The 25,497-nt window shown below is 47.9% G+C and overlaps 1 protein-coding gene across 4 annotated transcripts in view; it reads right to left on the reverse strand.

The window, feature by feature from the left end:
• Positions 1-25,497, reverse strand: part of SARAF (store-operated calcium entry associated regulatory factor) — a 154,185-nt gene that overhangs the window by 71,650 nt on the left and 57,038 nt on the right. For all 4 annotated transcript variants that reach the window (XM_029601665.1, XM_029601653.1, XM_029601646.1 and 1 more), the window contains one exon: positions 5,019-5,451. In XM_029601665.1, coding sequence (XP_029457525.1) covers positions 5,019-5,451 — 433 coding nt within the window. The remainder of the gene's footprint in view (positions 1-5,018; positions 5,452-25,497) is intronic.

Genomic DNA, 25,497 nt, shown 5'->3' on the forward strand with positions numbered 1-25,497 from the left:
TCTAGCCGTAGGTCTGGAGGGAGAGAATTCCAGTGTTTTGGACCAGACGCTGAGAGGGCTCTCATTCCTGAAGTTGTTTTTAGAAAGGGAACTTGGAGGGTGTCTTTATATGCTGCTCTTACCGGCCTGGATGGTAAGTGCAGTCTGAGAGGGAACTTGAGATCCAAAGGTGTGATGTTGAATATCGCTTTGTGGGTGATGGTTAGAACTTTGAACAGTATTCTGAAATTGATAGGGAGCCAGTGGAGGATCTTCAGAATGGGGGTGATGTGGTCCCATTTTTTGGATCTGGTTAGAATCCTGGCAGCGGCATTTTGTACCATCTGTAATGGCTTGATAGTATTTGCAGGGAGGCCGATCAGGAGTGAGTTGTAATAGTCTATCTTTGAGAAAATGATTGCCTGAAGTACTGTACGGAAGTCTTGGAAGTGGAGGAGAGGTCTGAGTCGTTTTAAAACTTGGAGTTTGAAAAAGCAGTCCTTGGTGGTGGTGTTGATGAAGCTTTTGAAGTTAAGTTGTTTATCCATGAGGACTCCTAAATTTCTGACTTCGGAGGAGAAAGAAGGAAGGGTTGCAGGAAGTGGGTTAAGCTGTGTGAAATTGCCGTCGTGTGAGATAAGTAGATATTCCATCTTTTTTGTGTTCAGGATCAAGTTAAGGCTTGATAGAAGGTTGTTTATGGACTTGAGGCAGGTGTCCCAAAACTCGAGGGTTTTGCTTAATGATTTGGTAATTGGTAAGAGAATTTGTACGTCGTCTGCGTACAGATAGAAGATTAGATTAAGACTAGTGAGGAGATGGCAGAGAGGGAGGAGGTAGATATTGAAGAGGGTTGGGGATAGCGAAGAGCCCTGGGGAACTCCCAACGTAGAGCAGACAGGTAGGGATTCTTCACTGTTGATTTTGACCTTGTAGGTCCTGTTTTGAAGGAATAACTTGAACCAGCTTAGGGCAGTGCCTTTGACGCCGATGTCCGATAGACGATCTAAAAGATAGGCGTGGTTCACCGTGTCAAAAGCCGCAGAAAGGTCGAGGAGAATGAGAAGACTTGGTTGTTTATCATCCAGACTTGTGAGGATGGTGTCTATAAGTGTGATTAAGAGTGTTTCAGTGTTGCGGGCTTTTCTGAACCCGAACTGATATGGGGAGAGGATTTTGTTGTTGTTCAAGAATTCTGTGAGTTGCTGGTTTACTATTCTTTCCAAAATTTTTGCGATGAATGGAAGGTTTGCAATAGGGCGGAAGTTAGCTGGATCATCCGGGGAGAGATTCGGTTTTTTTAGCAGAGGTTTTAGGATAGCAAGTTTAAGAGGGTCTGGTACATGGCCCTGTGAGAGCGAACAATTGATGATTTTTGCAATATGTTTGGAAATGGTACTAGGAATGGAGAGAAGCAGGTTGGATGGGATTGCGTCCAGAGGGTGAGATGCAGGTTTGAGCTTTTTGAGAATAATTTCTATCTCCAATGAAGAAGTAGGTTCGAAGGTTTCCAGATTTGTAATTGGATGAGTGGTTGCAGTAATAGGGGTTGGAGGGAGAGGAGTATTGTTGTTCGTGAACGGAGCTACGAGGTTTAGAATTTTCTTTTTGAAGTAAGTTGCTAGTTCGGCTGCTTTGCTTGCGGCTTGATCATCTGGAACCGCAGTAGGTGATGGTTTGGTGAGTGAAGAAATAAGGGTAAATAACGCTTTTGGGTCGTAGATGAAATGATGGATTTTTTGAGAGTAGAAGTTTCTTTTGGTGCGGAGGATGGCGATCCTGTATTGATGCATAAGTGTTTTGTATGCAGTCAAGTTACTTGTAGAGGAAGGGTTTTTGCGCCAAAGGTGTTCTCTGCTTCTGAGGACTCTCTTGATGGATTTAAGTTCCGGTGTGTACCACGGTTTTCTGTTGTCCATATTTGAATGAAGAGTTTTTGTAGTTAGTGGGCAGGTGAGGTCGGCCACTTTTTTCGTGATATTGGACCAGGAAGCAGTGGCCAAGTCTGCGTCAGTGAGGTCGAGAAGTTCTAACTCCGGAGTTAGGTGATTGAAGAGTGTATCAGGGTTACATAGCTTCCTATAATGGATTTTGGTCTTTTGAGACTGAGAAGTGATAGGATGGTGATTTTTTAGAGTGGTGGAGATAAGCTTGTGATCAGACCAGGGGATAGGAGTACAGTGTGTGCCAGTTGAGGGGGAGAGGCTCTCATTTAAAAAGATCAGGTCCAAGGTGTGTCCTGCTTTGTGGGTAGGTTCGTTAATTTGTTTGAAGCCCATTCCGCTCAATGAGTTAAGAAATGTGTCGCAGCTAGAAGACAGTGGGGACTCATCCACATGGAGGTTGAAATCTCCCAAAAGGATGGCAGGTTTGTCTGAATTAATATGTTTGGCTATGAGCTCTATTAACGGGGAAGGGTCTAACTCAAGGTAGCCGGGAGGGGCATAGGTAAGGGCGATTTGTAGGTTGTTAGATTTGAAGATGGCGAGTTCCAGGGGGGGAGATGCATTTGCCCACTGAAGAGACAGTCTAAGTTTTCTGTTTGCAGCGAGAAGCAGACCTCCCCCTCTCTTCTTAGGTCTGGGAATAGAGAAGAAATTGTATGACGAAAGCGGAAGTTGGTTGATTAGGGCAATATCTTCTGTTTTTAACCAGGTCTCTGTGATGGCACATAGGTCAGGTTGGGATTCCAAGAGGTAGTCATGGAGAAGGTGAGTTTTTTTTGTGAGGGTTTGAGCGTTTAATAGAGTTAGGGTGAAAAGGGTGAGACCTAGAAGTTGGTTCAGAGGAGATATCATGATTGGGGTTAATCTCTTTTGTAAGATTGATGGTGAGTAGGGGATATTTGCTGAGTTGCTCCTGGTTTTGTGAATGATTGGGATGGTGAGAGAGATCATGGTTCGCCCGCAATGGAGGCCGGTGAATGGGAAAAGGTGTGGGTTGGAGCGGAATATCTCAAAAACAAAATATCGCAGGAGGAATTAGTGTGGGAGAGAGCTGGAACAAGACGAGTGGTTTGGGACATATGGGAGTTACTGTTACGAAGAATAAATGAAATAGATGGATTGTATCACTGAGAGCTGCCTTGCGGAGCTGCACTAAGGAGCGCACAAAGGGGCCTGCCCCTTTGTCTCGCACCTTCGGCGCGCAGCGCCTAGCAGAGCTCAGAATTTAAACTTATCAGGGCCGGCTCTGATAGGGTGGTAGCGAAATTGCTGACGTCCGGGAGGGTCTCCTTCCTGGTAGGCTGCGTCTCGGATGGGCGGATCGGAGGGCCTAGCCGCGTGGCCGGCGCTGGAGCCTCGGAGATGAGTGCTGAAACTGTGCGGCCTTGCCCCGACGGGCTTCAGCGCCGAATGCGCAGGCCTGCAGCTACAGTCCGGATCGAGGAGCGGCGGTGGCGATCGCGGTAGGTAAGGGACGCCGGGCGGAGCGGCTGGGGTTTAAATCCCCCGCTTACCGCAGATGCTGACATCAGGGAGGGTCTCCTTCCTGGTAGGCTGCGTCTCGGATGGGCGGATCGGAGGGCCTAGCCGCGTGGCCGGCGCTGGAGCCTCGGAGGTGAGTGCTGAAACTGTGCTTAATACAATATGCGCTCAATAATATGCGGCAGCAATATACGCTCAATACAATATGCGCTCAATAATATGTGGCAGCAATATACGCTCAATGATATACAATATGCACTCAATAATATGCGAACAGCAATACGCTCAATGATATACAATAGGCGCCCAATAATATGCGATCAGCAATATACGCTCAATGATATACAATATGCGCTCAATAGTATGCGGTCAGCAATATACGCTCAATGATATGCAATATGCGCTCATTAGTATGCGGTCAGCAATATACGCTCAATAATATCCAATATGCGCTCATTAGTATGCGGTCAGCAATATACACTCAATGATATCCAACATGTGCTCATTAGTATGCGGTCAGCAATATATGCTCAATGTTCGTTGAATCATATACAGGCGCCTATCATAGGCGCTCAATACCTGACCAAGGGCGACAAAATGGCGACCTCCACGGTGTGCCGCATACAGGCAACGCCGCCGATCCTCGTACCTCGGAGACCAAAAGTAAGAGATGTACGCCTTACCTGATCCTCAGCGCTTCCCGGTTGGAACCCGGGCGGTCTCCGGCTGCGGGGGGAGAGGGGAAATACCTTCACCGCCGCGTTTGAGGAAATGCACCCGCTGCCTCTAGGTCCACGCCAGGACCGAGGCGCCTCTCAGCCCGACCCGAGCCCTTCTCGCTCGGGGGCTAGATCCCTGCCGCGATTCGGCCACCGGACCGAGGCCTAGACCTCCGAGGGATCGCGGAAATCACCCCGGGAAACTCAACTGGGGGAGGGACCCGAGGGTATCACCACAGGAGTGCGGGGCTCGATGTTCCTGTAGAAATTTAGGAAGTAGAATATAGAAAGTAGAAAATAGAAAGTAGTATTGGAAAACACGCTTTGCGAGCGTGCAGGCTCTCCAAACTGCTTTGGAGACAGAAATTACTGAGTTGCTACACTTCCTGTGGGGATATATGTACCCGTGCCGACGTCAGATCTGTCTCCAACTGCTAGCACGAGCACACTATACCCATTTGTTCTGAGTCCATCTGGCTACACGCTAGGAAATTCCCCTTTTCCTCCTGCCGTTAAAGCAGAGAGAAATAATGGAGATGCATCAACAGTATGAAGGCTTGCTGGTTAAGGGTAGTAACCGCCACACCAGCAAGTTACCCCCATGCACTCTTTTTCTCATTTCCATCATCTAGCCTTTAGGGATCCACAGTGTTTGTCCCATGCCCCTCTGAAATCCCCCACCGCTCCTGCCCCACCACCTCCTCCAAAAGGGCACTCCATGCATCCACCACCCTCCTCATGAATCTTGTTCCTCTCAGGTGATCATGGTGTGTAAACTAATCATATTTGAGTAAGCATGCCATGTGCCTCTTTTGAAATCAATTCACAACTCAGCTCATGTATTGACACTGCATTAACTTACAATCAACATTCCAGCATCATTCAGCTTTACCTGTAAAATCAGATTTAAATCCAGGCGGAGGTGGACTTGTGTAAGAGGAATGTGGGTGCCCATCAGAATGTGAGTATGCTGTGCTCCCAGGGGAAGGCTGCTGTGATTGCTGTCTCTGCTGGTCACTAAGGAATATCTTATATACCCCATAGGCAAGGACTAGCAAAACTACAATGATGATTAGTCCACTGGAGTCGGAGGAAATGTCAGAATTAACTTTGCTTGAATGGCCTTGGAAAAAACTTGAGCCAAAACTGCTGCTGTCATGACTGTTCTTCGCTTTTCTTTGGCCTTGTTCTGTTAGCTCAATAGTGTACTCCAGTCCACAAGAGCCTCTTAATACAAAAGGATCAGCTGGATAGTCAAAACCTTCGCAGCTCACTTCGACTCTTCCAAATCGATATGAAGTGTCCATGTCTGCCTTACACTCCCACTAGAAATGTGAAGTATAAAAATAACTAAGAATCATAGTGCTATAAATAGGTGCAAACAATCTAATTAGTAGAAACTTTGACTCAACAACTGCCAGTGGATCACAAGATAAAGCAAATGTTGCCTACCTCTAACAGATGTTCTCACAGGACAGCAGGATGTTAGTCCTCACATATGGGTGGCATCACAGGATGGAGCCCAATCACGGAACACTTTTGTCAAAGTTTCCAGAACTTTGACTGGCCCCTACTGGGCATGCCCAGAATGGCACTAACCCTGCAGCCAGCAGATGTCCCCCTTCAGTCTTGTTTAAAAGCTACAGGCAGTGCCGAAAAATAAAAGAAGAAAATGTTACGAACCCAACACCGTGGGGCGGCGGGCAGGTTTCATGAGGACTAACATCCTGCTGTCCTGTGAGAATACCTGTTACAGGTAAGCAAAATTTGCTTTCTCATAGGACAAGCAGGATGGTAGTCCTCACATATGGGTGAGTACCGAGCTGAGGATGTCCGAGAATGCACCAAATGTACCCAGGTGTGCAAGGCACTAGGACTGGGGTGGAATTTGGACGAGGGCATCCTGAACCCTAACGGGCAGGCGGAAGGGTGTTGGTACGTCACGTTGGAAATAGCTTATAAAGGACAGACTGGCCGAAGATGGAATCTTGTCTTCCAGCCTTGTCCAAGCAATAGTGGGCTGCAAAGGTGTGGAGCGAACTCCAGGTGGCAGCCCTGAAAATGTCAGGAAGCGGCACCGATCGTAGGTGTGCTACTGAAGTCGCCATGGCCCTCACAGAGTGTGCTTTTACACGGTCTTGAAATGGAATGCCTGCTTGCTAATAGCAAAAGGATATGCAGTCCACCAACCAGGAGAGAGTCTGCTTACCCACAGGCTGCCCTAACTTGTTAGAATGGAAAGAGACAAACAGTTGAGTGCTTTCCCTGTGGGCAGCTGTACGGTCTAGATAGAATGCTAGAGCCCGTTTACAGTCAAGGGTATGCAGAGCCTGTTCTCCTGGATTGGAATGGGGCCTGGGAAAAAAGTTAGGTAGAATAATGGACTGATTGAGATGAAAGTCCGAAACTACCTTAGGCAGAAATTTAGGGTGAGTGCGGAGTACTGCTCGGTCCTGCAGAAGTTTAGTGTAAGGCGGATAGGTAACTAGAGCCTGTAATTCATTAACTCTGCGAGCCAAAGTGGTTGCCAGAAGGAAAATCACTTTCCATGTGAGATAGCGAAGATCACAGGATTGAAGAGGCTCGAATGATGATTTCATGAGCCTACCCAAAACCAGATTGAGGTCCCAAGAAGGAGCCGGAGGACGCAGTGGAGGCTTGAGGTGAAGCAAGCCCTTCAGAAAACGTGTTACAAGGGGTTGTACTGATATGGGTACATCCCTGACACCTTTATTGAAGGCGGCTACCGCACTGACATGCATTCTGATGGAAGACGTTTTTAGACCTGACTCTGATAAGTACCAGAGATAGTCCAAAAACTTTGTGATAGGACAGGTAAAGGGGTCAAGGGACTGAGAAGAGCACCAGGACGTAAACCTGTTCCATTTGTAAGAGTAAGATTTTCTTGTGGAAGGCTTCCGTGAAGCAATCAGGACACGGGAAACTGGTTCAGAAAGGTTAAATGGCTGAAGGATTAACCTTTCAACATCCATGCTGTCAGGGACAAGGCTTGAAGATTGGGGTGGCGGAGGTACCCGTCGTTTTGAGTGATCAGAAGCGGGTCCTTTCCTAAGGGAATGTGCCTGTGAATGGAGAGATCCTGAAGTATTGGAAACCACACTTGGCGTGGCCAGTGAGGTGCTATCAGGTTCATGGTTCCCTTGTCCTGACGTAACTTCACAAGAGTCTTCGAGAGAAGAGGAAGTGGAGGGAATGCATAAAGTAGACCGGTTGCCCATGAGAGGGAGAATACATCTCTGGGCTGAGGGTGTTTGCTGCGAGTGAGAGAGCACAAGTTGTCTACTTTGCGGTTTTGAGGAGACGCAAAGAGGTCTATCTGAGGATATCCCCATTGTTGGAAGATGGAGTTTGCTACTGAGGGGTTGAGAGACCACTCGTGCGGTTGAAAGATACGACTCAGCTTGTCTGCCAACACATTGTCCACTTCCGGCAAGTAGGTGGCCCTGAGGTACATCGAATGGGAGAGAGCTTCCGCCCGCATCTGTGCAGCTTCCTGACAGAGAAGGAAGGAGCCCATGCCTCCCTGTTTGTTGATGTACCACATGGCCAACCTGGTTGTCCGTCTGGATCAGGATAACTTGTTTTGAGAGATGATCCTGAAATGCCCTGAGAGCACATCTGATTGCTCGAAGCTCCAGGAAATTTATTTGGTGTTTGGCTTCCTCTGGAGACCAAGATCCTTGTGTCTGCAGACCAAGATCCTTGTGTCTGCAGATTGGCCACATGGGCTCCCCAGCCGAGGTTGGAAGCATCGGTGGTGAGAGTTAATTGAGGGTCTGGAGCCTGAAAGGGCAAGCCTTGGAGGAGACTGAAATGATTTTTCCACCAGGCAAGAGACTGACGGAGTGAGTCGGTTACATGGACAATGGTTGACAGGGGCTGAATGCTTTGAGTCCATTGAGTCCTTAGAGTCCACTGCATGACTCTCATGACCAAACGGGCCATTGGTGTGACCTGAACTGAGGACACCATATGTCCCAGGAGGATGAGAAGGTGGCGTGCAGTCATGGAGTGCTGAGACTGCAGCTGGTGCGCAAGAGACACGAGGGTGAGAGCTCACTGTCGAGGCAGAAAAGCCTTTGCCTGCAAGGTGTCCAAGTCTGCCCCAATGAACGACAAGGTTTGAGATGGGATTAAGTAGGATTTGTCGTAGTTGACGAGAAATCCTAATGAGATTACAGTGTGTAAGGTTAGATTGAGGGACGACAGAGCAGCTTGCTGAGTGGGAGCCCTGATTAACCAATCGTCTAGATAGGGGTAGACGTGAATACCTTAAGTCCTGAGGAAGGCTGCAACTACTACGAGGCATTTTGTGAAGACTCGTGGAGCAGAAGCTAGGCTGAATGGAAGCACTCGGTACTGATAGTGCTTGGGGCCTACTAGAAACCTCAGGTATTTGCGATGAGATGGGGTTATCGCAATATGAGTGTATGCGTCCTGGAGGTCCAGAGAGCAGAGCCAGTCTCCTCTTTGTAGAAGAGGAAAAAGCGAGCCTAAGGTTACCATTTTGAATTTCTCTCGCTGGAGGTCCTTGTTGAGGGCCCGTAGGTCGAGAATAGGATGAACACCTCCCGATTTTTTGGGGATTAGAAAGTACCGGGAATAGAATCCTAGGCCGTGCTGAGAGTAGGGTACGGGTTCTATTGCCTTGGACTGGAGAAGGAGGGAGACCTCCTGATCCAGAAGGATGGAGTGATTGGACGTTCTCCACGTCAGTAGAGGTGGGGAGTCCGGTGGAATGGAGAGAAAGTTCAGATGGTAATCCTGAGCAATTATCACCAGTACCCATTGGTCTGAGGTGATTGAGTGCCATATGTTGTTGAAGTGGCACAGTCGACCTCCCACTGCAATGTGAGGCAATGGAAGCTGGCTGTTGCTCTCTAGGTAGAAGTCAAAAACCTGAAGCAGGACCTGGTTGAGGAGGTGCTTGCGGTTTTTGTTTCTGAGTCTGATGAGACTGAAGGGGGACACCTGGCTGTAGGGTTAGTGCCATGCTGGGCATGCCCAGTAGGGGCCAGTCAAAGTTCTAGAAATTTTGACAAAAGTGTTCCGTGATTGGGCTCCATCCTGTGATGTCACCCATATGTGAGGACTACCATCCTGCTTGTCCTGTGAGAAAGCATGCATCATAGAATGACTCCATCTTGTTACAGAGGAAACCTATACATGCGTTTCCTTTAAACCATCAAGTCTTAATGCAACTGCAAGGGCGTCCTTACGTTCACAAGGCAAAAGTTTTCTTACCTGTTCATTTTCTTTCCATTAGACCTGCTATACCAGTTTAGCCCTTACAAGTGGGTTGTTTCTCCCCTACCAGCAAATGGAATCAGATTATACTGTTTTCTCACTGTGACATCACAACTACTACTCAGGGGTGGTGCTAAGCAGCAGGAATCCAACATCTTTCTGACAAAGCTTAGGATCAGACCACCTCCATTAATACAAGAAGCTTCCCTGAAACCTAAATAAATAACAAGAACCAACCGTAAGACAAAAAAAGGTAACAATCAAAGCAACATGCAGTAAGCATGGTACCAGTGTGACTGCTGTTAAAGTTTCTGTAAGTAGTCTTGCTTCCCGGGCAGGTTCTGGACTGGTGTAGCAGGACTAATGGAAAGGAAATTAACAGATAAGAAAATTTCCCCTTCCATTTCATTGAGCTACACCAGTCCAGGCCTTAACAAATGGAAAGTACTAAAGCTCTAGCTCCGTGGGCAGGTGGAAATGAGAGCAGCATGGAGAATACCTGTCCCATAGGCCGACCTTCCAGCTGATAGTGCCACACGAAGGTATGCAACGAGGATTAAGTAGCAAATATACAAAGGTCTGCCGGCGATATGGCCTGAACTTTTGCCCAAGATGCCAAAAGAGCCCTCATAGAATGTCTCACACCCATTCACACCCAAGCTCTCACCCAGGCACCCATCCACACCCACACAAGCTCTCACCGAGGCACCCATCCACACCCACACACACAAGCTCTCACTGCCAAACCACTTCTTCCTTCGCTGCAGGGATGGGCTCCAGTTCTGCTGCAGCTTTACTCCGGCGGGCCTTCTTTTTCGCCGCCACGGGGATGGGCTCCTGTTGCGGCCTTGCTTGGTCAGGGTCAGGTTTCCTCTTTGCCGCTACGAGATTGAGCTCCCATGACGGCCTTGCTCGGATGGGGTCAGGTTTCCTCTTCTCCACCACAAGGATGAGCTCCCATGGCGGCCTTGCTTCGTCAGGGTTCGACATTGCTATTCCTCCCACCCTACCCACGGGCTATGCAATGCCCCTTCTTCCTGCCTCACCGGTCAATCAGAGGCTTCCTCCCTTCTTCTTACTCCCACTGGCAGGTAGAAGGAAAGAGGCTTCTGATTGGCCTGCTCGGGGACAGGAAGAATGAAGGAGGCGTCCCACTGGGCAGTGGGGGCAGGAAGAAAGGAGGCTTCCCATTGGCCCGCAGGGGCTGGAAAAAAGGAGAAGTAAAACTGGGGCAGTGGGACACCGGGAGCCGTGACCCACCTGCCAGTGCTTGGCGACACACTGGTGTGTTGCAACACACCGGTTGAGAATCTCTGCTTTAGAGAGATCTGCCTCAACGGCTCAAAAGGGGCCCTAAGAACCAGATTAAGGTCCCACTCAAATGGGCTGAAAGGATGAATGCAACCTTACAATGCCCCGCAGAAACCAAGAAACGTCCAGGTGAGCAGCCATCCTCCATAAAGGAAAATTGGTTCTTACCTGATAATTTTCGTTCCTGTAGTTCCACGGATCAGTCCAGACTGCTGGGTTTTGCCTCCCTTCCAGCAGATGGAGACAGAGAAAAACTTGAAGGGTACCCCTAATATACCAGTGTGCCACCTGTGATCCCTTCAGTATAAACTGTATCAAAGCAGATAAAAAACTTTGCAACCAATAACCTCACATCCTAATCCAATGGTTAGATCAAAAAGGGGAAAAGGAATGTGACCAAAGAACTTTGCACATAAAATAAGCACTTTGAAAATTGAATTCATCAAATTGCGCGTATATGAATAGTTTGCTTCCCATTCGAAAGCCTGCAAATAGAAAAAATACAATCAAGCGGACTCTTCCTTTTTATCGTATCTTCATCCCTTGACGGGCGTCTGGACTGATCCGTGGTACTACAGGAACGAAAATTATCAGGTAAGAACCAATTTTCCTTTCCCTGTACATCCCGGATCAGTCCAGACTGCTGGGATGTACCCAAGCTGCCCTACATGCCTGCGCAAAGCACACTACTGCCAAAACAGACGGCATCCGGAGCCCGGACGTCTAACTGATAATGCCTAGCAAAAGTGTGCAAAGACTTCCAAGTCGCCGATCTACAGATCTCCTGCGGTGAGACCAGCTGACTCTCTGCCCAAGATGCAGTTTGACAGTGGACCAAATGAGCTTTTAAACCATCTGGTACTGCCTGGCCATGACAGATATACAATGAAGGGATTGCTTCCTTCAATCAACTCCTCACATGGAGTACTGTGTTCAGTTCTGGAGACCGTATCTCCAAAGAGACAGAGACAAGATGGAGGAGGTCCAGAGAAGGGCAACCAAAAAGGTGGCGGGTCTTCATCGAATGACTTATGAGGAGAGATTGAAGAATCTAAATATGTACACCCTGCAGGAAAGGAGGAGCAGAGGTGATAGATACAGACTTTCAGATACTTGAAAGGTTTTAATGATCCAAAGACAACGACAAACCTTTTCCGTTGGGAAAAAAATCAACAGAACCAGGGGTCACGATTTGAAGCTCCAGGGAGGAAGACTCAGAACCAATGTCAGGAAGTATTTCTTCACGGAGAGGGTGGTGGATGCCTGGAATGCCCTTCCGGAGGAAGTGGTGAAGACCAGAACTGTGAAGTACTTCAAAGGGGCGTGGGGATAAACACTGTGGATCCATAAAGTCTAGAGGACGTGAATGAACAGTGGGTGGCTCGCGGGAATGACGGCTACTACCTGGAGATAATACCCTTATTCAATAAACATACACACGGTTAAGGCGACTCCAACATTGCTCTAAGCTTCAAAGGCAAGAGGAAATGTGGAAAAAAGGATTTGCATTCACAAAAAAGCGGGGAGTAGCTTGAATGTTACGGCGGTTACTACCTCAAACCAAATAAGCCTGATACTTCACTTTCAATGCATAACCAGCATAGCTCTCTGCTTCAACGGCAGGGGAGAAAGACTGATACTTCACGCATATCCAGCATAGCTCTCTGCTTCAACGGCAGGGAAGAAAGACTAATACTTCACGCATATCCAGCATAGCTCTCTGCTTCAACGGCAGGGGAGAAACTCTGATACTTCACTTTCAATGCATATCCAGCATAACTCTCTGCTTCAATGGCAGGGGGAATGAAGAAAAGTGGATCTATATACAGACAACAACCAACAAGGTCTGAATTACATAGTCTGGGTAAACAAATAAGCATGGGTGTAGCTTGCTTATTGCGGCAGTTACTATCCCTAACTAATTAAGCTAGATATTTCACTTAGATGCAGTTCCAACACTGCTCTCTACATTAATGGTGGGGGTGGAAGGGAAAGGTTACTAAAAGCCAAGAGTAACATAAGTATGAGAAAAAAAAAGTGCGAAACTTGCTGGGCAGACTGGATGGGCCATTTGGTCTTCTTCTGCCGTCATTCCTATGTTTCTATAATGGTAGCCTTGGATGTCTTATGCCCTTTCTTAGGACCACTCCAAAGGACAAAGAGATGATCAGACAACCTGAAGTGATTAGTAGCCTCCAAATAGCAAAGGAGAACCCGGACATCCAACTTCCTCAAGTCGTGATCCTGAGGAGACCCAAAATCCAAATCCAGGAAAGCTGGCAACTCCACCAACTGATTCAAGTGGAAGGCAGACACTACTTTCGGTAGAGAAAGGACGGACCCATTCTGAGAGACACCCCCGAAGCTGTAAACCTAAAAAAAAGGTTCCTACAAGACAGCTCTTGAAGCTCCGATATGCACCTCGCTGAACAGATAGCCACTAGGAAAACCAACTTGAGCATTAGATCCTTCAAAGTGGCCCATTTGAGGGGCTCAAAAGGAAGCCTGCACAACCCACAAAGAACCATATTCAGACTCCAAGAAGGACACACCGGTCGTATTGGGGGCTTCAAGTGCTTAGCACCCCGCAGAAAGCAAATGTTGCTTACCTGTAACAGGTGTTCTCACAGGACAGCAGGATGTTAGTCCTCACACATGGGTGACATCACAGGATGGAGCCCTGTACGGAAAACCTTTCTGTTAAAGATTCTATAAAGCTTTGACTGACACTGGCACACCGAGTGCACTGAGCATGCTCAGCCTGCAATTATCCCTGTGACCACAGGTGTCTTCCTCAGTCTTGTCTTATAGCAAAAAGCGCAAGCGAAACTAAATAAAAGTAAAAACGTATACAGACCCAACTCCGCGGGGTGGCGGGTGGGTTTCATGAGGACTAACATCCTGCTGTCCTGTGAGAACACCTGTTACAGGTAAGCAACATTCGCTTTCTCACAGGACAAGCAGGATGGCAGGCCTCACATATGGGTGAGTACCGAGCTGAGGATGCCCGAGAGTGCACCAAATGCACCCAAGACGCGCAATGATGAGGTGGAATTTGGAACAGAGGGCATCCTGAAACCCTTAACGGGTTGGTGGAAGGATGTTGGGTAGTTAAACCGAAAAGAATAGGAGTAGACGGACTGGCCAAACATGGAGCATGCCGCCTAGTCGTATCTAAGTAATAATGGCTGCACCGGCCGAAGGTAAGCTATGGAGGCTGGGACGGACGGAACAGAGTGTGGTTACACACAGTGTTGTAGTGAAATACCTGCTTGTTGGTAGGAAAAAGAGATACAGACTGTCAATTAGGAGGAATAGGTCTGTTTGCCCACTGGAACTCGCAGCTTGGCTCTTGCCACAGAAGGAAAGAGTTAGGTGGAATTCCTATGGAGTGTAGTGCAGTCTAGATAGAATGCAAGTGCACTATTACAGTCCAAGGAGTGGACAAACCCTCTCACTTTGGTGAGAGAGAGGTGTTGGGAAAGTGGGCAGAGTGTATTCTGAGTAAGGTGAGATGCAACGTCTACCTTAAGAAGGATATGAAGTTGAAAACGTAAAACCACTCGGTCACGGAGGAACGCAGGGTCGGGTGAGTATGTAACAAGGTGTGTAACTCACTGACCCTGTTGGTAAAAGTGATGTCTATGAGGGATAGATCTGGATGTTAAAGATGCAGATGCAGTGACTGTAAGCAATTCTAATTTGGTTGTGAAGACCCCCTGAGGCAGAGAACCATCGAAACATGGCCATGTCGGGGTGATGACAGATCGGACATTGAAGCTAAGTGCTTGATAGTGAAAGTGCTCTTCCCGTATGAATTAAATAGGAAAAGATCTAGTTGCCCCCGAGGACCAGCATGGGCATTGATGGAATCGGCATTGGCAACGATGCCACCGACAGCATCGACCCAGGCATCGATGGAAGTGTCCTGGGAATCAATGACATCGATACAATAAATGATGGCATCGATGGAAATGATCCTGGCATCGATGGCACCGACCTGGGTATCGATGACACCGACAACACAAGGGTGTGCATCGATGACACAAGGGTGTGCATCAATGGCATCCATCCGAGCAATGATGGCATCGATGAAACCCAGGGAAAAATCAGCGCCATGGATGAACAACATGGATGGCACTGATAGAATCGATGCAGGGAAAGATGGCATCAATGTACCATGGGGGAGGGGTACCGATGGCATCGAAGAATGCAGGGCGGTCTGGAAGGGGGCATCGACTGCAGCGATGGAGACATCGACTGCGCGAGGGTACTGAGGAAATCGAAGGACCTGGATTCAACAGAGGACCTGGCGGCAATGGAAACCGTGGAAGTCCCTGTCCCATTAGTGCTAATAACAGGCAGAGTGTCACAAAGGGACAGTCGCAGGCTATGTATGGCTAACTATGAAAACATAGGGAGAGGGAAGGCCGCAGTCAGTTGGCAGGCCAGGGAGGTGACAGGAACTGACCGAAAAACAGGGCATAGTACTCACCGAGCGTCAAATAAATGTACGCAAAGGAAGACCCGTGCAGGGAAAAATGTTTGTGAAGTAAAAGTTTAAGTGTTTCCGAGAAAAAAAGTGTCAGAATTTCTCACAGAGCTCATAACCGCTATGCTTACTGCAGAGTGGAAAAAAGAAGACTGAGGGAGACACCTGTGGTCACAGGGATAATTGCAGGCTGAGCATGCTCAGTGCACTCAGTGTGCCAGTGTCAGTCAAAGCTTTATAGAAACTTTGACAGAAAAGTTTCCATACAGGGCTCCATCCTGTGATGTCACCCATATGTGAGGACTACCATCCGCTTGTCCTGTGAGAAAATGCGAAACGTCCAGATGAGCCGCTAGGGACATTCCATCAATTTTCCCCCGCAAACAGCCCAGGGCTGCCACCTGCACCCTGAGAAAACTGTACACCAGCCCTTTCTTCAACCCCTCCTGCAAGAAAGCGAGTATATGAACAAGAGAGGCATGGCGCAGGGCAACGCCCAAACCAGTACACCACGAATCGAACACCTTCCAGACCCTAACATACGTAAGCGACGTAGAGGTCTTACGCGCCCTCAAAAGGGTAGAAATGACTGCGTCTAGATAACCCTTCTTTCTCAATTGCCACCTTTCATAAGCCAGGCTGCTAGACAAAAGCGAGTCACCTGGTTGAAAAATACTGGACCTTGCCTCAGAAGATTCAGAAGGTGACAGACTAAGCAGACTGTCCACCGCCCTTAGAGCTCACGTTGAGCACGGGCACGAGAGGCCGGAGGATAATATTTCCACTGGCGGTAAACATAGAAACGACGGCAGAAAAAGACCAATCGGCCCATCCAGTCTGCCCAGCAAGCTCCCACACTTATTTTCCCATACTTGGCTGTTTCACTGATCACCAAGTTCAGGGCCCTTGTTGGTAACTGTTTGATTCAAATTTCCTGCCACCCCCTGACCTTGATGCAGAGAGTAATGTTGGAGTTGCATCAAAGGTGAGCATAAAGCTTAATGGTTAAGGGTAGTAGCTGCCACATCAAGCAAGTTACCTCAATGCTTATTTACCCAGACCTCCGCGAGCCCTGCTGAGAGGATTTCCTGGCAGAGGACAGCGGGTCAGATGTACTGGCCAAAAGATGCTGAAGGGTCTCGTGATTATCCTTCAACTAAGCCACAGCATCCCTCACCTTGTCCCCAAAAAAGTTATCGCCAGTGCATGGGAGGTCTGAGAGCTTCTCCTAGTCCTCTGGCCATAGATCAGAGGCTTGGAGCCAGGCCATCTTGTGAGCACCAATTCCAGCTGCTACCACCCTAGCAGACATTTTGAATACGTCGTAGGTAGAGCATGTTATGGTTACTTGTGTTTTGGTGGATCCTTGGATGCTGTGGAGATGACCACGCCCACGGGGAGGAGCCCTGTGATGAGCCACAGCACTGGGCTAGACTCGTACTACACCTTTAACCACATGTTTATTAACTCCTTCAAAAAAATGCAGCAGATTTGTTAGGCAAGAGTTCCCTTGGATAAATCCATGTTGACTGTGTTCCATTAAACCATGTCTTTCTATTTGCTCTATGATTTTGATCTTGAGAATAGTTCTTTATTAGACAGCTTGAAGAGAGCCACCAGGTGGCAGTAGTGAGGCAGTCCGTAGTTGCAGTCTCAGGGACCTCGGCAGAGGGAGCCCTTCTCTCCTAGATGACGTCAGGAGGTTCCGCAGCAGGTCTCCCAGCGAGGAGATACTGTGGATGAGATAGACTGAGAGTTAGAGTACTCACAAGGTGTTTGCTGTAGATATGCGATCCCACCAGGTATGTTGTAGAAGGTACAGGCACCGAGGCAGGGAGAGCAGGCCCTCGAGGAGCGAGTACCTGTTCCCTGTAAGGCACCTGAAATAAAACAGAGGGCCCCCAAGGAGCGGGTACCCAGGTTAGTAATTACCGCGAAGGGCAGAGAGAGAGCTTCCTGCGGCAGCACGGAAGCGGCAGAGTAGCGTAGACAAGAACGGATCTGAGTCCTTGCTAACTTGGGGAGCTAGCAAATTAGTGAAGGTAATATACCCGGATGGCGTGACGTCAGCATGAAGGAACGCCCTCGAGGTTTGCGCCAAGGGTGGTACAAAGACATGGGGTTGCGTGCACGCACCCTAGTAGGTACCTGGGAGGAACAATGGCGGGAGGCTGCAGCATAGCCGTTCTGGGGACGCCAGAGAGGTCGGCTTGTAGACACGGCGGTAGTCATCTTTCCCAGGTAAGCGGGAAGAGCAGTGAATAAGGTGAGGCAAACGGGATGAAGCCGTCTAGGACCGGACGCAACAGAGCACACTTCATGCTTGCCGCATTCCAAGCCTTGCTGGAGAAGAGCCTAGAAAGCGTCCTGCGGCTGCTGGGGCAGATACTCGAACAACTCCTGGACCTGTTTCCAGAGGTTACGAGAGTACTGTGTCATGTACAGCTGGTAGGAAGCAAAATGGGCGTTCAACATGGCGACCTGAAACACCTTCCTGCCCAGCAGATCCAGCGTTCTGTGTTCTTGACCTGGAGGAGTGGATGCATGGGTACGGGAACGCTTAGCCTTCTTGAGGGCAGACTCCACCACAACAGACTGATGTGAGAGTTGACACCTCTCAAACCCCAAGGCCTGCTGTACCAGATAAACAGCATCAGCCTTCCTATTTACTGGAGATACGAAGATGGGGAGTTCCCAAATTCTAAGGAGTAACTCCTTGAACATCTCATGTACGGGAAACAGCCACCATTTCCTTGGGGTACGTACAGGGAACATGAAATAGCTGCTACCTGCATCTTCAAGGTATGCGAAGCAAGTCCTTTATCCAGCCATCCCTGAAGGAAGGCCAAAATACACCAGTATCTTATGCCTGGCATCCTCTTCCATCAGAAGCTGAAACGGAATGGTTTCTGCCATGGCCCGGACAAACCCCACAAAGGTCAAGTCCTCAGGTAGGGACCGGTGCTGCTCCTCTGGAGGAGATGGGTGGGTCCGAGGGAAGATTCCCAGAGTCATCAGACAAGGAATCTGAGGTATCATCCCCCCATGGGTAATACAGGGCATCTTCCTCACTAAGATCACCTGGGGTCACTAGTGGAGGGCTCCAATCCAGGCCCCTTGGCTTGGGCACCGAGGGCACTGAGGCCCCTGAAACCGAACCATGGGAACGTCTGTTGTGGAACTAAGGACCTCAGCAGTGCCGCAGGCTGCGCCAAGCCTTCCTCCTCGGAGGAACCTGTAATGGTAATCGCACCGGATGGAAGAGGCAACGATGGCCACTGGAGTATCGATGGACCCCCGGGCACTAGTTGCATGGGAAGGATACCAAGAAGGACATCGAGGCACTCCAGCAGCGGTGCCAACATTGAGGGTGCAGGCTTCGGCACCGGTGGATGTACCGGTGGCTCGATGCCCTACAAAGTTCGGACTACTGCCAACTGCACCCTGTGGTCCAACTTCTCTTGAAAGTCTGCCAAGGACAAGATGGACGGAGGAGGGGGAGGCATTACCAGATCTCCCTTGGAGCCGTGAGGGATATCGGTACCTGGCACCGGTATCGGAGGGGAACGCCTGGGTTCGATTGAGGACCCAGGCCTCTTCTCCATTGGGTTGCTCTGGGGCATCACAGCGGGTGCCAGTGTTGACCTGAGCCCGGTGCCGTACAAAGACAGCGAATGGAGGTAATGCTTCTGGTACTTTCCTCGACGCTTGGCCTTGTCTTTCCCCGGTGCTGAGGAGGATGGAGATGATCCCAACATCCTGGAGCGTGAAGACACTGATGATGACCGATCCCCGGTCCCTCTCTTCAGAGGGGGCCCTGGCGGGGGAGTGGATAGTGTCCATTGACTCCTCGCGGCCTCTCAGAGTCTATGTCCCCGACGCCAGAGTTGAAGGTTCAGATTTTTTGGATTTGAAGAGCTTCTCCATTTTCTCTAGACGGGTGTGATGGCCTTTGGGGGTCATCTGGTCACAAAAATGACACCCCCTAACTTCATGCGATGCCCCCAGGCAGAGGATACATACCTCATGTGGATCCGTGAGAGACATGATCCACGGACATTGGGGGCATCAATGAAAACCTGACACCATTACAAAAAGACCCAGCGAATGGTCGGTGTGCAGTGACCACTAACACAAGGCACCACTGGGAACCGACCACACAGAAGGGGGGAAACTTACCACGCCATCCTACTAACTAAGCCGGTAGGGAGAAGAGGGACCCCGGCACAGGAATAGTCTAATCGGGAAATTACTTGAAAATACAAAAAAAAGAGAACAGAGCTCCGCAACCGCAAGACGACAGCTCCACGGAAAAGAACATAAGAAATTGCCATGTTGGGTCAGACCAAGGGTCCATTAAGCCCAGCATCCTGTTTCCAACAGAGGCCAAACCAGGCCACAAGAACCTGGCAATTACCCAAACACTAAGAAAATCCCATGCTACTGATACAATTAAGAGCAGTGGCTATTCCCTAAGTAAACTTGATTAATAGCCATTAATGGACTTCTCCTCCAAGAACTTATCCAAACCTTTTTTGAACCCAGCTACACTAACTGCACTAACCACATCCTCTGGCAACAAATTCCAGAGCTTTATTGTGCATTGAGTGAAAAAGAATTCTCTCTGATTAGTCTTAAATGGGCTACTTGCTAACTTCATGGAATGCGCCCTAGTCCTTCTATTATTCGAAAGTGTATATAATCGATTCACATCTACTCGTTCAAGACCTCTCATGATCTTAAAGACCTCTATCATATCCCCTCTCAGCCTTCTCTTCTCCAAGCTGAACAGCCCTAACCTCTTCAGCCTTTCCTCATAGGGGAGCTGTTCCATCTCCTTTATCATTTTGGTTGCCCTTCTCTGTACCTTCTCTATCGCAACTATTTCTTTTTGGAGATGCAGCGACCAGAATTGTACACAGTATTCAAGGTGCGGTCTCACCATGGAGCGATATAGAGGCATTATGACATTTTCTGTTTTATTAACCATTCCCTTCCTAATAATTCCTAACATTCTGTTTGCTTTTTTGACTGCTGCAGCACATTGAGCCGATGATTTTAAAGTATTATCCACTATAATGCCTAGATCTTTTTCCTGGGTGGTAGCTCCTAATATGGAACCTAACATCGTGTAACTACAGCAAGGGTTATTTTTCCCTATATGCAACACCTTGCACTTGTCCACATTAAATTTCATCTGCCATTTGGATGCCCAATCTTCCAGTCTTGCAAGGTCCTCCTGTAATGTATCACAATCCGCTTGTGATTTAACTACTCTGAATAATTTTGTATCATCCGCAAATTTGATAACATCACTCGTCGTATTCCTTTCCAGATCATTTATATATTGAAAAGCACCAGTCCAAGTACAGATCCCTGAGGCACTCCACTGTTTACCCTTTTCCACACTCTTTTAACCTGTTTGTAATCCACAAAAGGACATCTCCTCCTAGCTCATAACTTTTTAGTTATGAATGGACCACACAGATAGAAACTTTGACACAAGTTTTCCATGTCAGGCTCCATCTGAAGATGTCACCCATGTGTGAGGACTACCATCCTGCTTGTTCTAGGAGAAGCTATAACTTGAGTAATGTCTCCCTGATTGCTCATTGCTTTGCTGGAGCTGAACAAGGAGATATCCTGAACAAGCAATTTGCCCAAGTGGGTTGGACCAAGATTCTACCACCCAATTATGCAACCAAAAGGTCTGCTGATCACAACCAAGAAGGGCAACAGACCAAGCAGACCTCAGCAGCAAATTGCAAAGATCATCTGCTAAAAGTTGATGGTGGATTTCATTCTAGCTATGTTCTCACTCTCCGGTAGCTGCTGAATGCAGCAGAGTGAACACAACACAAGAGCAGAGCAAATGGAAATCTGGACAGCCGTCACTAAAGGCAAACAGACTCGGCAAAGGCAGCTCCATCTTATGATTCTGAGGAACGTTCAGAGACACAACCCATTCAACAGGCATAGTGGTATGCTGTGTCACAGCCATAATGAATGCAACTTCCATCGAAATCTGAAGAAACATCTGTAGCTATTCAGAGGGAGAGGATACAGTCTCTGTAGGAGCTGCAGTGCTGACTCAAGGGACTCCCCACACTGCCCACCTTGTCTCCTCCACCTCCAGATGGAGGGGAAAGGCAGTAACAGCCTTGTGCTGTCCTTTGATGCGAGCACCTACACCGGGTCTCTTGGGCCTTTGGCTCATCCAAGCAGAGGCAACAGAGCACCTGCTTGTAACAAAAATCATCTCTCTTCTCTGTGAAACAATGGAATCACAGAATCCTCCTCTGGACCTGCACCTTCCCCACCTCCAGAGAAACTGAAACTATTGGCATCTCCCAGATCCTCCAAGTCTCCAGGGACCCCTTAGAAAGAACCTGGTGCCACAATGGCCCTTCGTGCCCTTCTTGGTGGTACCTTAGGGTTCAGTGCCTTAATGGCTCCTTGCGCCCAACTTGGTGGTACCTAGGGGGTCAAAACCAGAGGCAAGACCTCAGCCACTTTACTTCCAGCTCCATGTGAGGCCTCCCCATGCTGTGCAAAAATCAGACAAAAACGGAGGAAAAATCCCCACAGGCACCTGGGACCTTTGCCATTGAAGCTGCTGATGGCAAAAGTGCAGACACCAGGGTAGACCCCGCTCACAAACCCAGACTTCTCCTTATCTCCTGGGTCTACCCGCGTGGGGAAAAATCACTCAACATGGCCACCGGCTCTGAGGCACCCACCGCTGACTACATGGCTGAGCCCTTAAGACTCAGCAGCACTGATAAGGAGCCATGCTGAGAAGGAAAAAGAAACCGGCCCCCAAACTATCCTCATGATTCGTGCCCTTACATGCATACGCCAAGCATCAGGGCCCCCCTTCTCTGTTGCGACCCAAAGCACTCTCAGAGCTTGCAATGTCATATTCCGTCATGGCCCTACCATCTTCCCTGTTGCAGCAAACTCTGGCTCAGCGCGCCCCTCACTCACTACACTGATGCATTTCCAAGTGGCCCATGCAAATCTCTCTCTCCCTGACTCAGTGCACCAAAAAACGGGTTGTCTCATCTAGCTTTGCCGAGGTCTTCTGGAACAGTTACTTCTGTTCCTTTTAGCACTGTATGTTCTCCCCTCTCCTTTTTTTTTTTTTCCCATAAACTTTAACAAAGCAAGGACAGTTCAGGAGCAAGAACAGACAGAAATGTGATGAGACAGAGAAAGAGAGAGGCTGGGGGAGGGGGTGGGGGCTTAAGAAACAGAGCCAAATGGCAACTTCCTCGCAGTAGGAATTCCTTTTTTTTTTTTTTTTTAAATAACTCATTTGGCTGTGGTCCCCCTCCGCTCAACCAGGTACCCTCTGGGACCGAGAGTTGCTAGTCAGGTTCACACTTCTGGTCGCAATCAGTGGCTTGGCCCAAGGTCTGACCTCAGATCCAACACCGGTAGCTGTACCACTTAGTCCGACTATCTGCTACAGGCCGGGGGGAAGGCTGAAGAGGAGTAAAGTTTGAAGGCCCAAGTAAATGCGGCTGCGTGAGCTTGCATTGCTGGTCACAGCCAGTGGCCTGGCTCAGGGTGTAATCTCAAAACCATCAAAGAGCTGTACACCACCCCATCCTACCATCTGCTAGAAGCAGAAAACAGAGGATTGCTGTTGCTTAGCACCACCCATAAGTAGTGGATGTGATGTCACAATGAAAAAACAGTATAGTTTGCCTCCATCTGCTGGTAGGGGAAAACAACCCACTTGTTAAGGCCTGGACTGGGGTAGCTGGATGAAATGGAATCCATAATTAGTAAGAACATAAGAACAAGCCATACTGGGTCAGACCAAGTGTCCATCAAGCCCAGCATCCTGTTTCCAACAGTGGCCAATCCAGGCCATAAGAACCTGGCAAATACCCAAAAACTAAGTGTATTCCATGTTACCGTTGCTAGTAGTAGCAGTGGCTATTTTCTAAGTCAACTTATTTATTTATTTTGAAGGTTTTGTATACCGATATTCGTTAGGAAAACATCACATCGGTTTCCATAGAACTATAAAATAGCCAACAGGGCTTTACAATGAACCTGATACAATAAACAATAACAGGGGAGGTGGATTAGAGGGTGTGGGAAACCAGGGTTATACTGTACATATGGGTTAACATAAAACATATTTAAATACAATTATAATTATAACTTAATTAATAGCAGGTAATGGACTTCTCCAAGAATTTATCCAATCCTTTTTTAAACACAGCTATACTAACTGCACTAACCACATCTTCTGGCAACAAATTCCAGAGTTTAACTGTGCGTTGAGTGAAAAAGAACGTTCTCTGATTAGTTTTAAATGTGCCACATGCTAACTTCATGGAGTGCCCCCTAGTCTTTCTATTATCCGAAAGAGTAAATAACAGATTCACATCTACCTGTTCTAGACCTCTCATGATTTTACACATAACATCTCTCAAGAACATTTGTTTGTTATTTTTAGTTGGCTATCTTTAGGATAATTTTCATCCATACACTAGATGACTAGATAGTGGCTGAAAATTATTCTAAACTAACTTAGCTGGCTGAACAATGAGCAGCTTACTGAAAAATATACCCCCAAAGATCCTTGTTAGGCAGCTAAGTCTTTTGAATAACACCCAACTGTCCCTCCTGCACAATTTCAAAATAAAGATGGCCTCTGACAACCCCTCCTTCACTTCAATCCCTCTCCTGAGCCCTGAAGTAACATAGTAACAGTGTTGATGGCAGAAAAAAAACCCAAATGGTCCATCCAGTCTGCCAGCAAGTTTCATATGGTAGTAACTGCAGCTCCATGCCGGTTACCCCATATTTCTGTTAAAGGGCCATTAGATTATTCCTCCTTCCACCCATTACTCCTCAAAAATCAGTACTAACAGTTCCAGAGGATACCCATATTCATCAGAAGGGACATAAGAGCCCTCTTGCAGACATAGCTGCATACTAATGATAAGGGCTGTAGCAGTAGTAGGTGGGACTATTCAGCAGTGAATCGAGATGCTAGCAGAAGGGCTCTCACATCCCTCCTGCCAGTGAAGATGGGGACACTCTAGAATTATTAATATTAATTCCAGATGGGTGATGCCCAGAGGGACCCAATGCTCATTTCAAGGGTTATTAATAAAATTGTATATACTGCTAAGTCAAAAAAATATTGTTCTACGCAGTTCACAAATAAAACATACAACATTAGATCAATACAAAAATAAAATAAATAACCACAAAGAATAATAAAAAGCAAGTTTGCTTACCGAAAACGGTGTTTCCGTAGATAGCAGGATGAATTAGCCATGCTGTCTGGGAGCGTCGACGCAACCGGAGTAGGCGGAGCTTCCCTCAGATAGTGTCAGAGTTTTGAACTCTGTGCGTCAGCGGGATCGTCTTCCCGCGTGAATCCGTTTCTCGCCTCAGTCTCTTTGTAACCAAGCGAGATGTATAGCCAAAAGGTGTATAGTAGAAAAAAGGGGACTGTCTAGGGAGGTGGGAGGGATCGCATGGCTAATTCATCCTGCTATCTACGGAAACACGTTTATGGTAAGCAAACTTGCTTTTTCCCGTCAATAGAAGGGCTGAATTAGCCATGCTGTCTGGGAGTCCCAAGCTCCTGGGTTGTGTCCATCTAGGTTGTAGTTAAAGAATTAGGATCACAACCTTTGTAAAAGTAGATAGTCCTAAGGCTTGGTAGTGGTTGACAAGGCTGCAGTTCCCAGAGCAGCATCTGTAGCAGCCTGTTTGTCAATACAATAGTGTGACGTGAAAGTACGAAGAGAGGACTAAGTTGCTGCTTTGCAAATGTCCAAGAATGGTACTCGTTTAAGATGAGCAATTGAGGTTGCTGTCGCACGAATCTGATGAGCTTTCGGTTTGTTTATGAGTTTGGTGGAATGCTAAAATTCGATGCAATAGCATAACCAGCTCGCTATGGTTCATTTGGAAACTGGTTGACCTGGGTTGTTCGAATTAAAAGAGAGGAACAACTGAGATGGTCTGGATGGAGAGAGTTCTTCGCTTGTAATAAGCCAAAGCTCTCTTGCAGTCCAATGAATGTAGGAGCTTGTTCTGGTCATTCAGATGAGGCTTTGGTTTGAAAATTGGCAAGGTGATTGTTTGATTGAGATGAAATGGAGTAACGACGGGTGGGGTCGCATAGTGACCTTATCATGGTAAAATTCTAAATAAGGAGAATAATGAACCAGAGCTTGTAGTTCACTAACACGTCGTGCAGATGTAATGGCGACCAGAAAAACTGTCTTCCAGGTGAGGTACTTGATGTGACAGGAATCCA

The sequence above is a fragment of the Rhinatrema bivittatum genome, chromosome 1 (assembly GCF_901001135.1).
Source record: "Rhinatrema bivittatum chromosome 1, aRhiBiv1.1, whole genome shotgun sequence".
NCBI classification, from domain to species: domain Eukaryota; kingdom Metazoa; phylum Chordata; class Amphibia; order Gymnophiona; family Rhinatrematidae; genus Rhinatrema; species Rhinatrema bivittatum.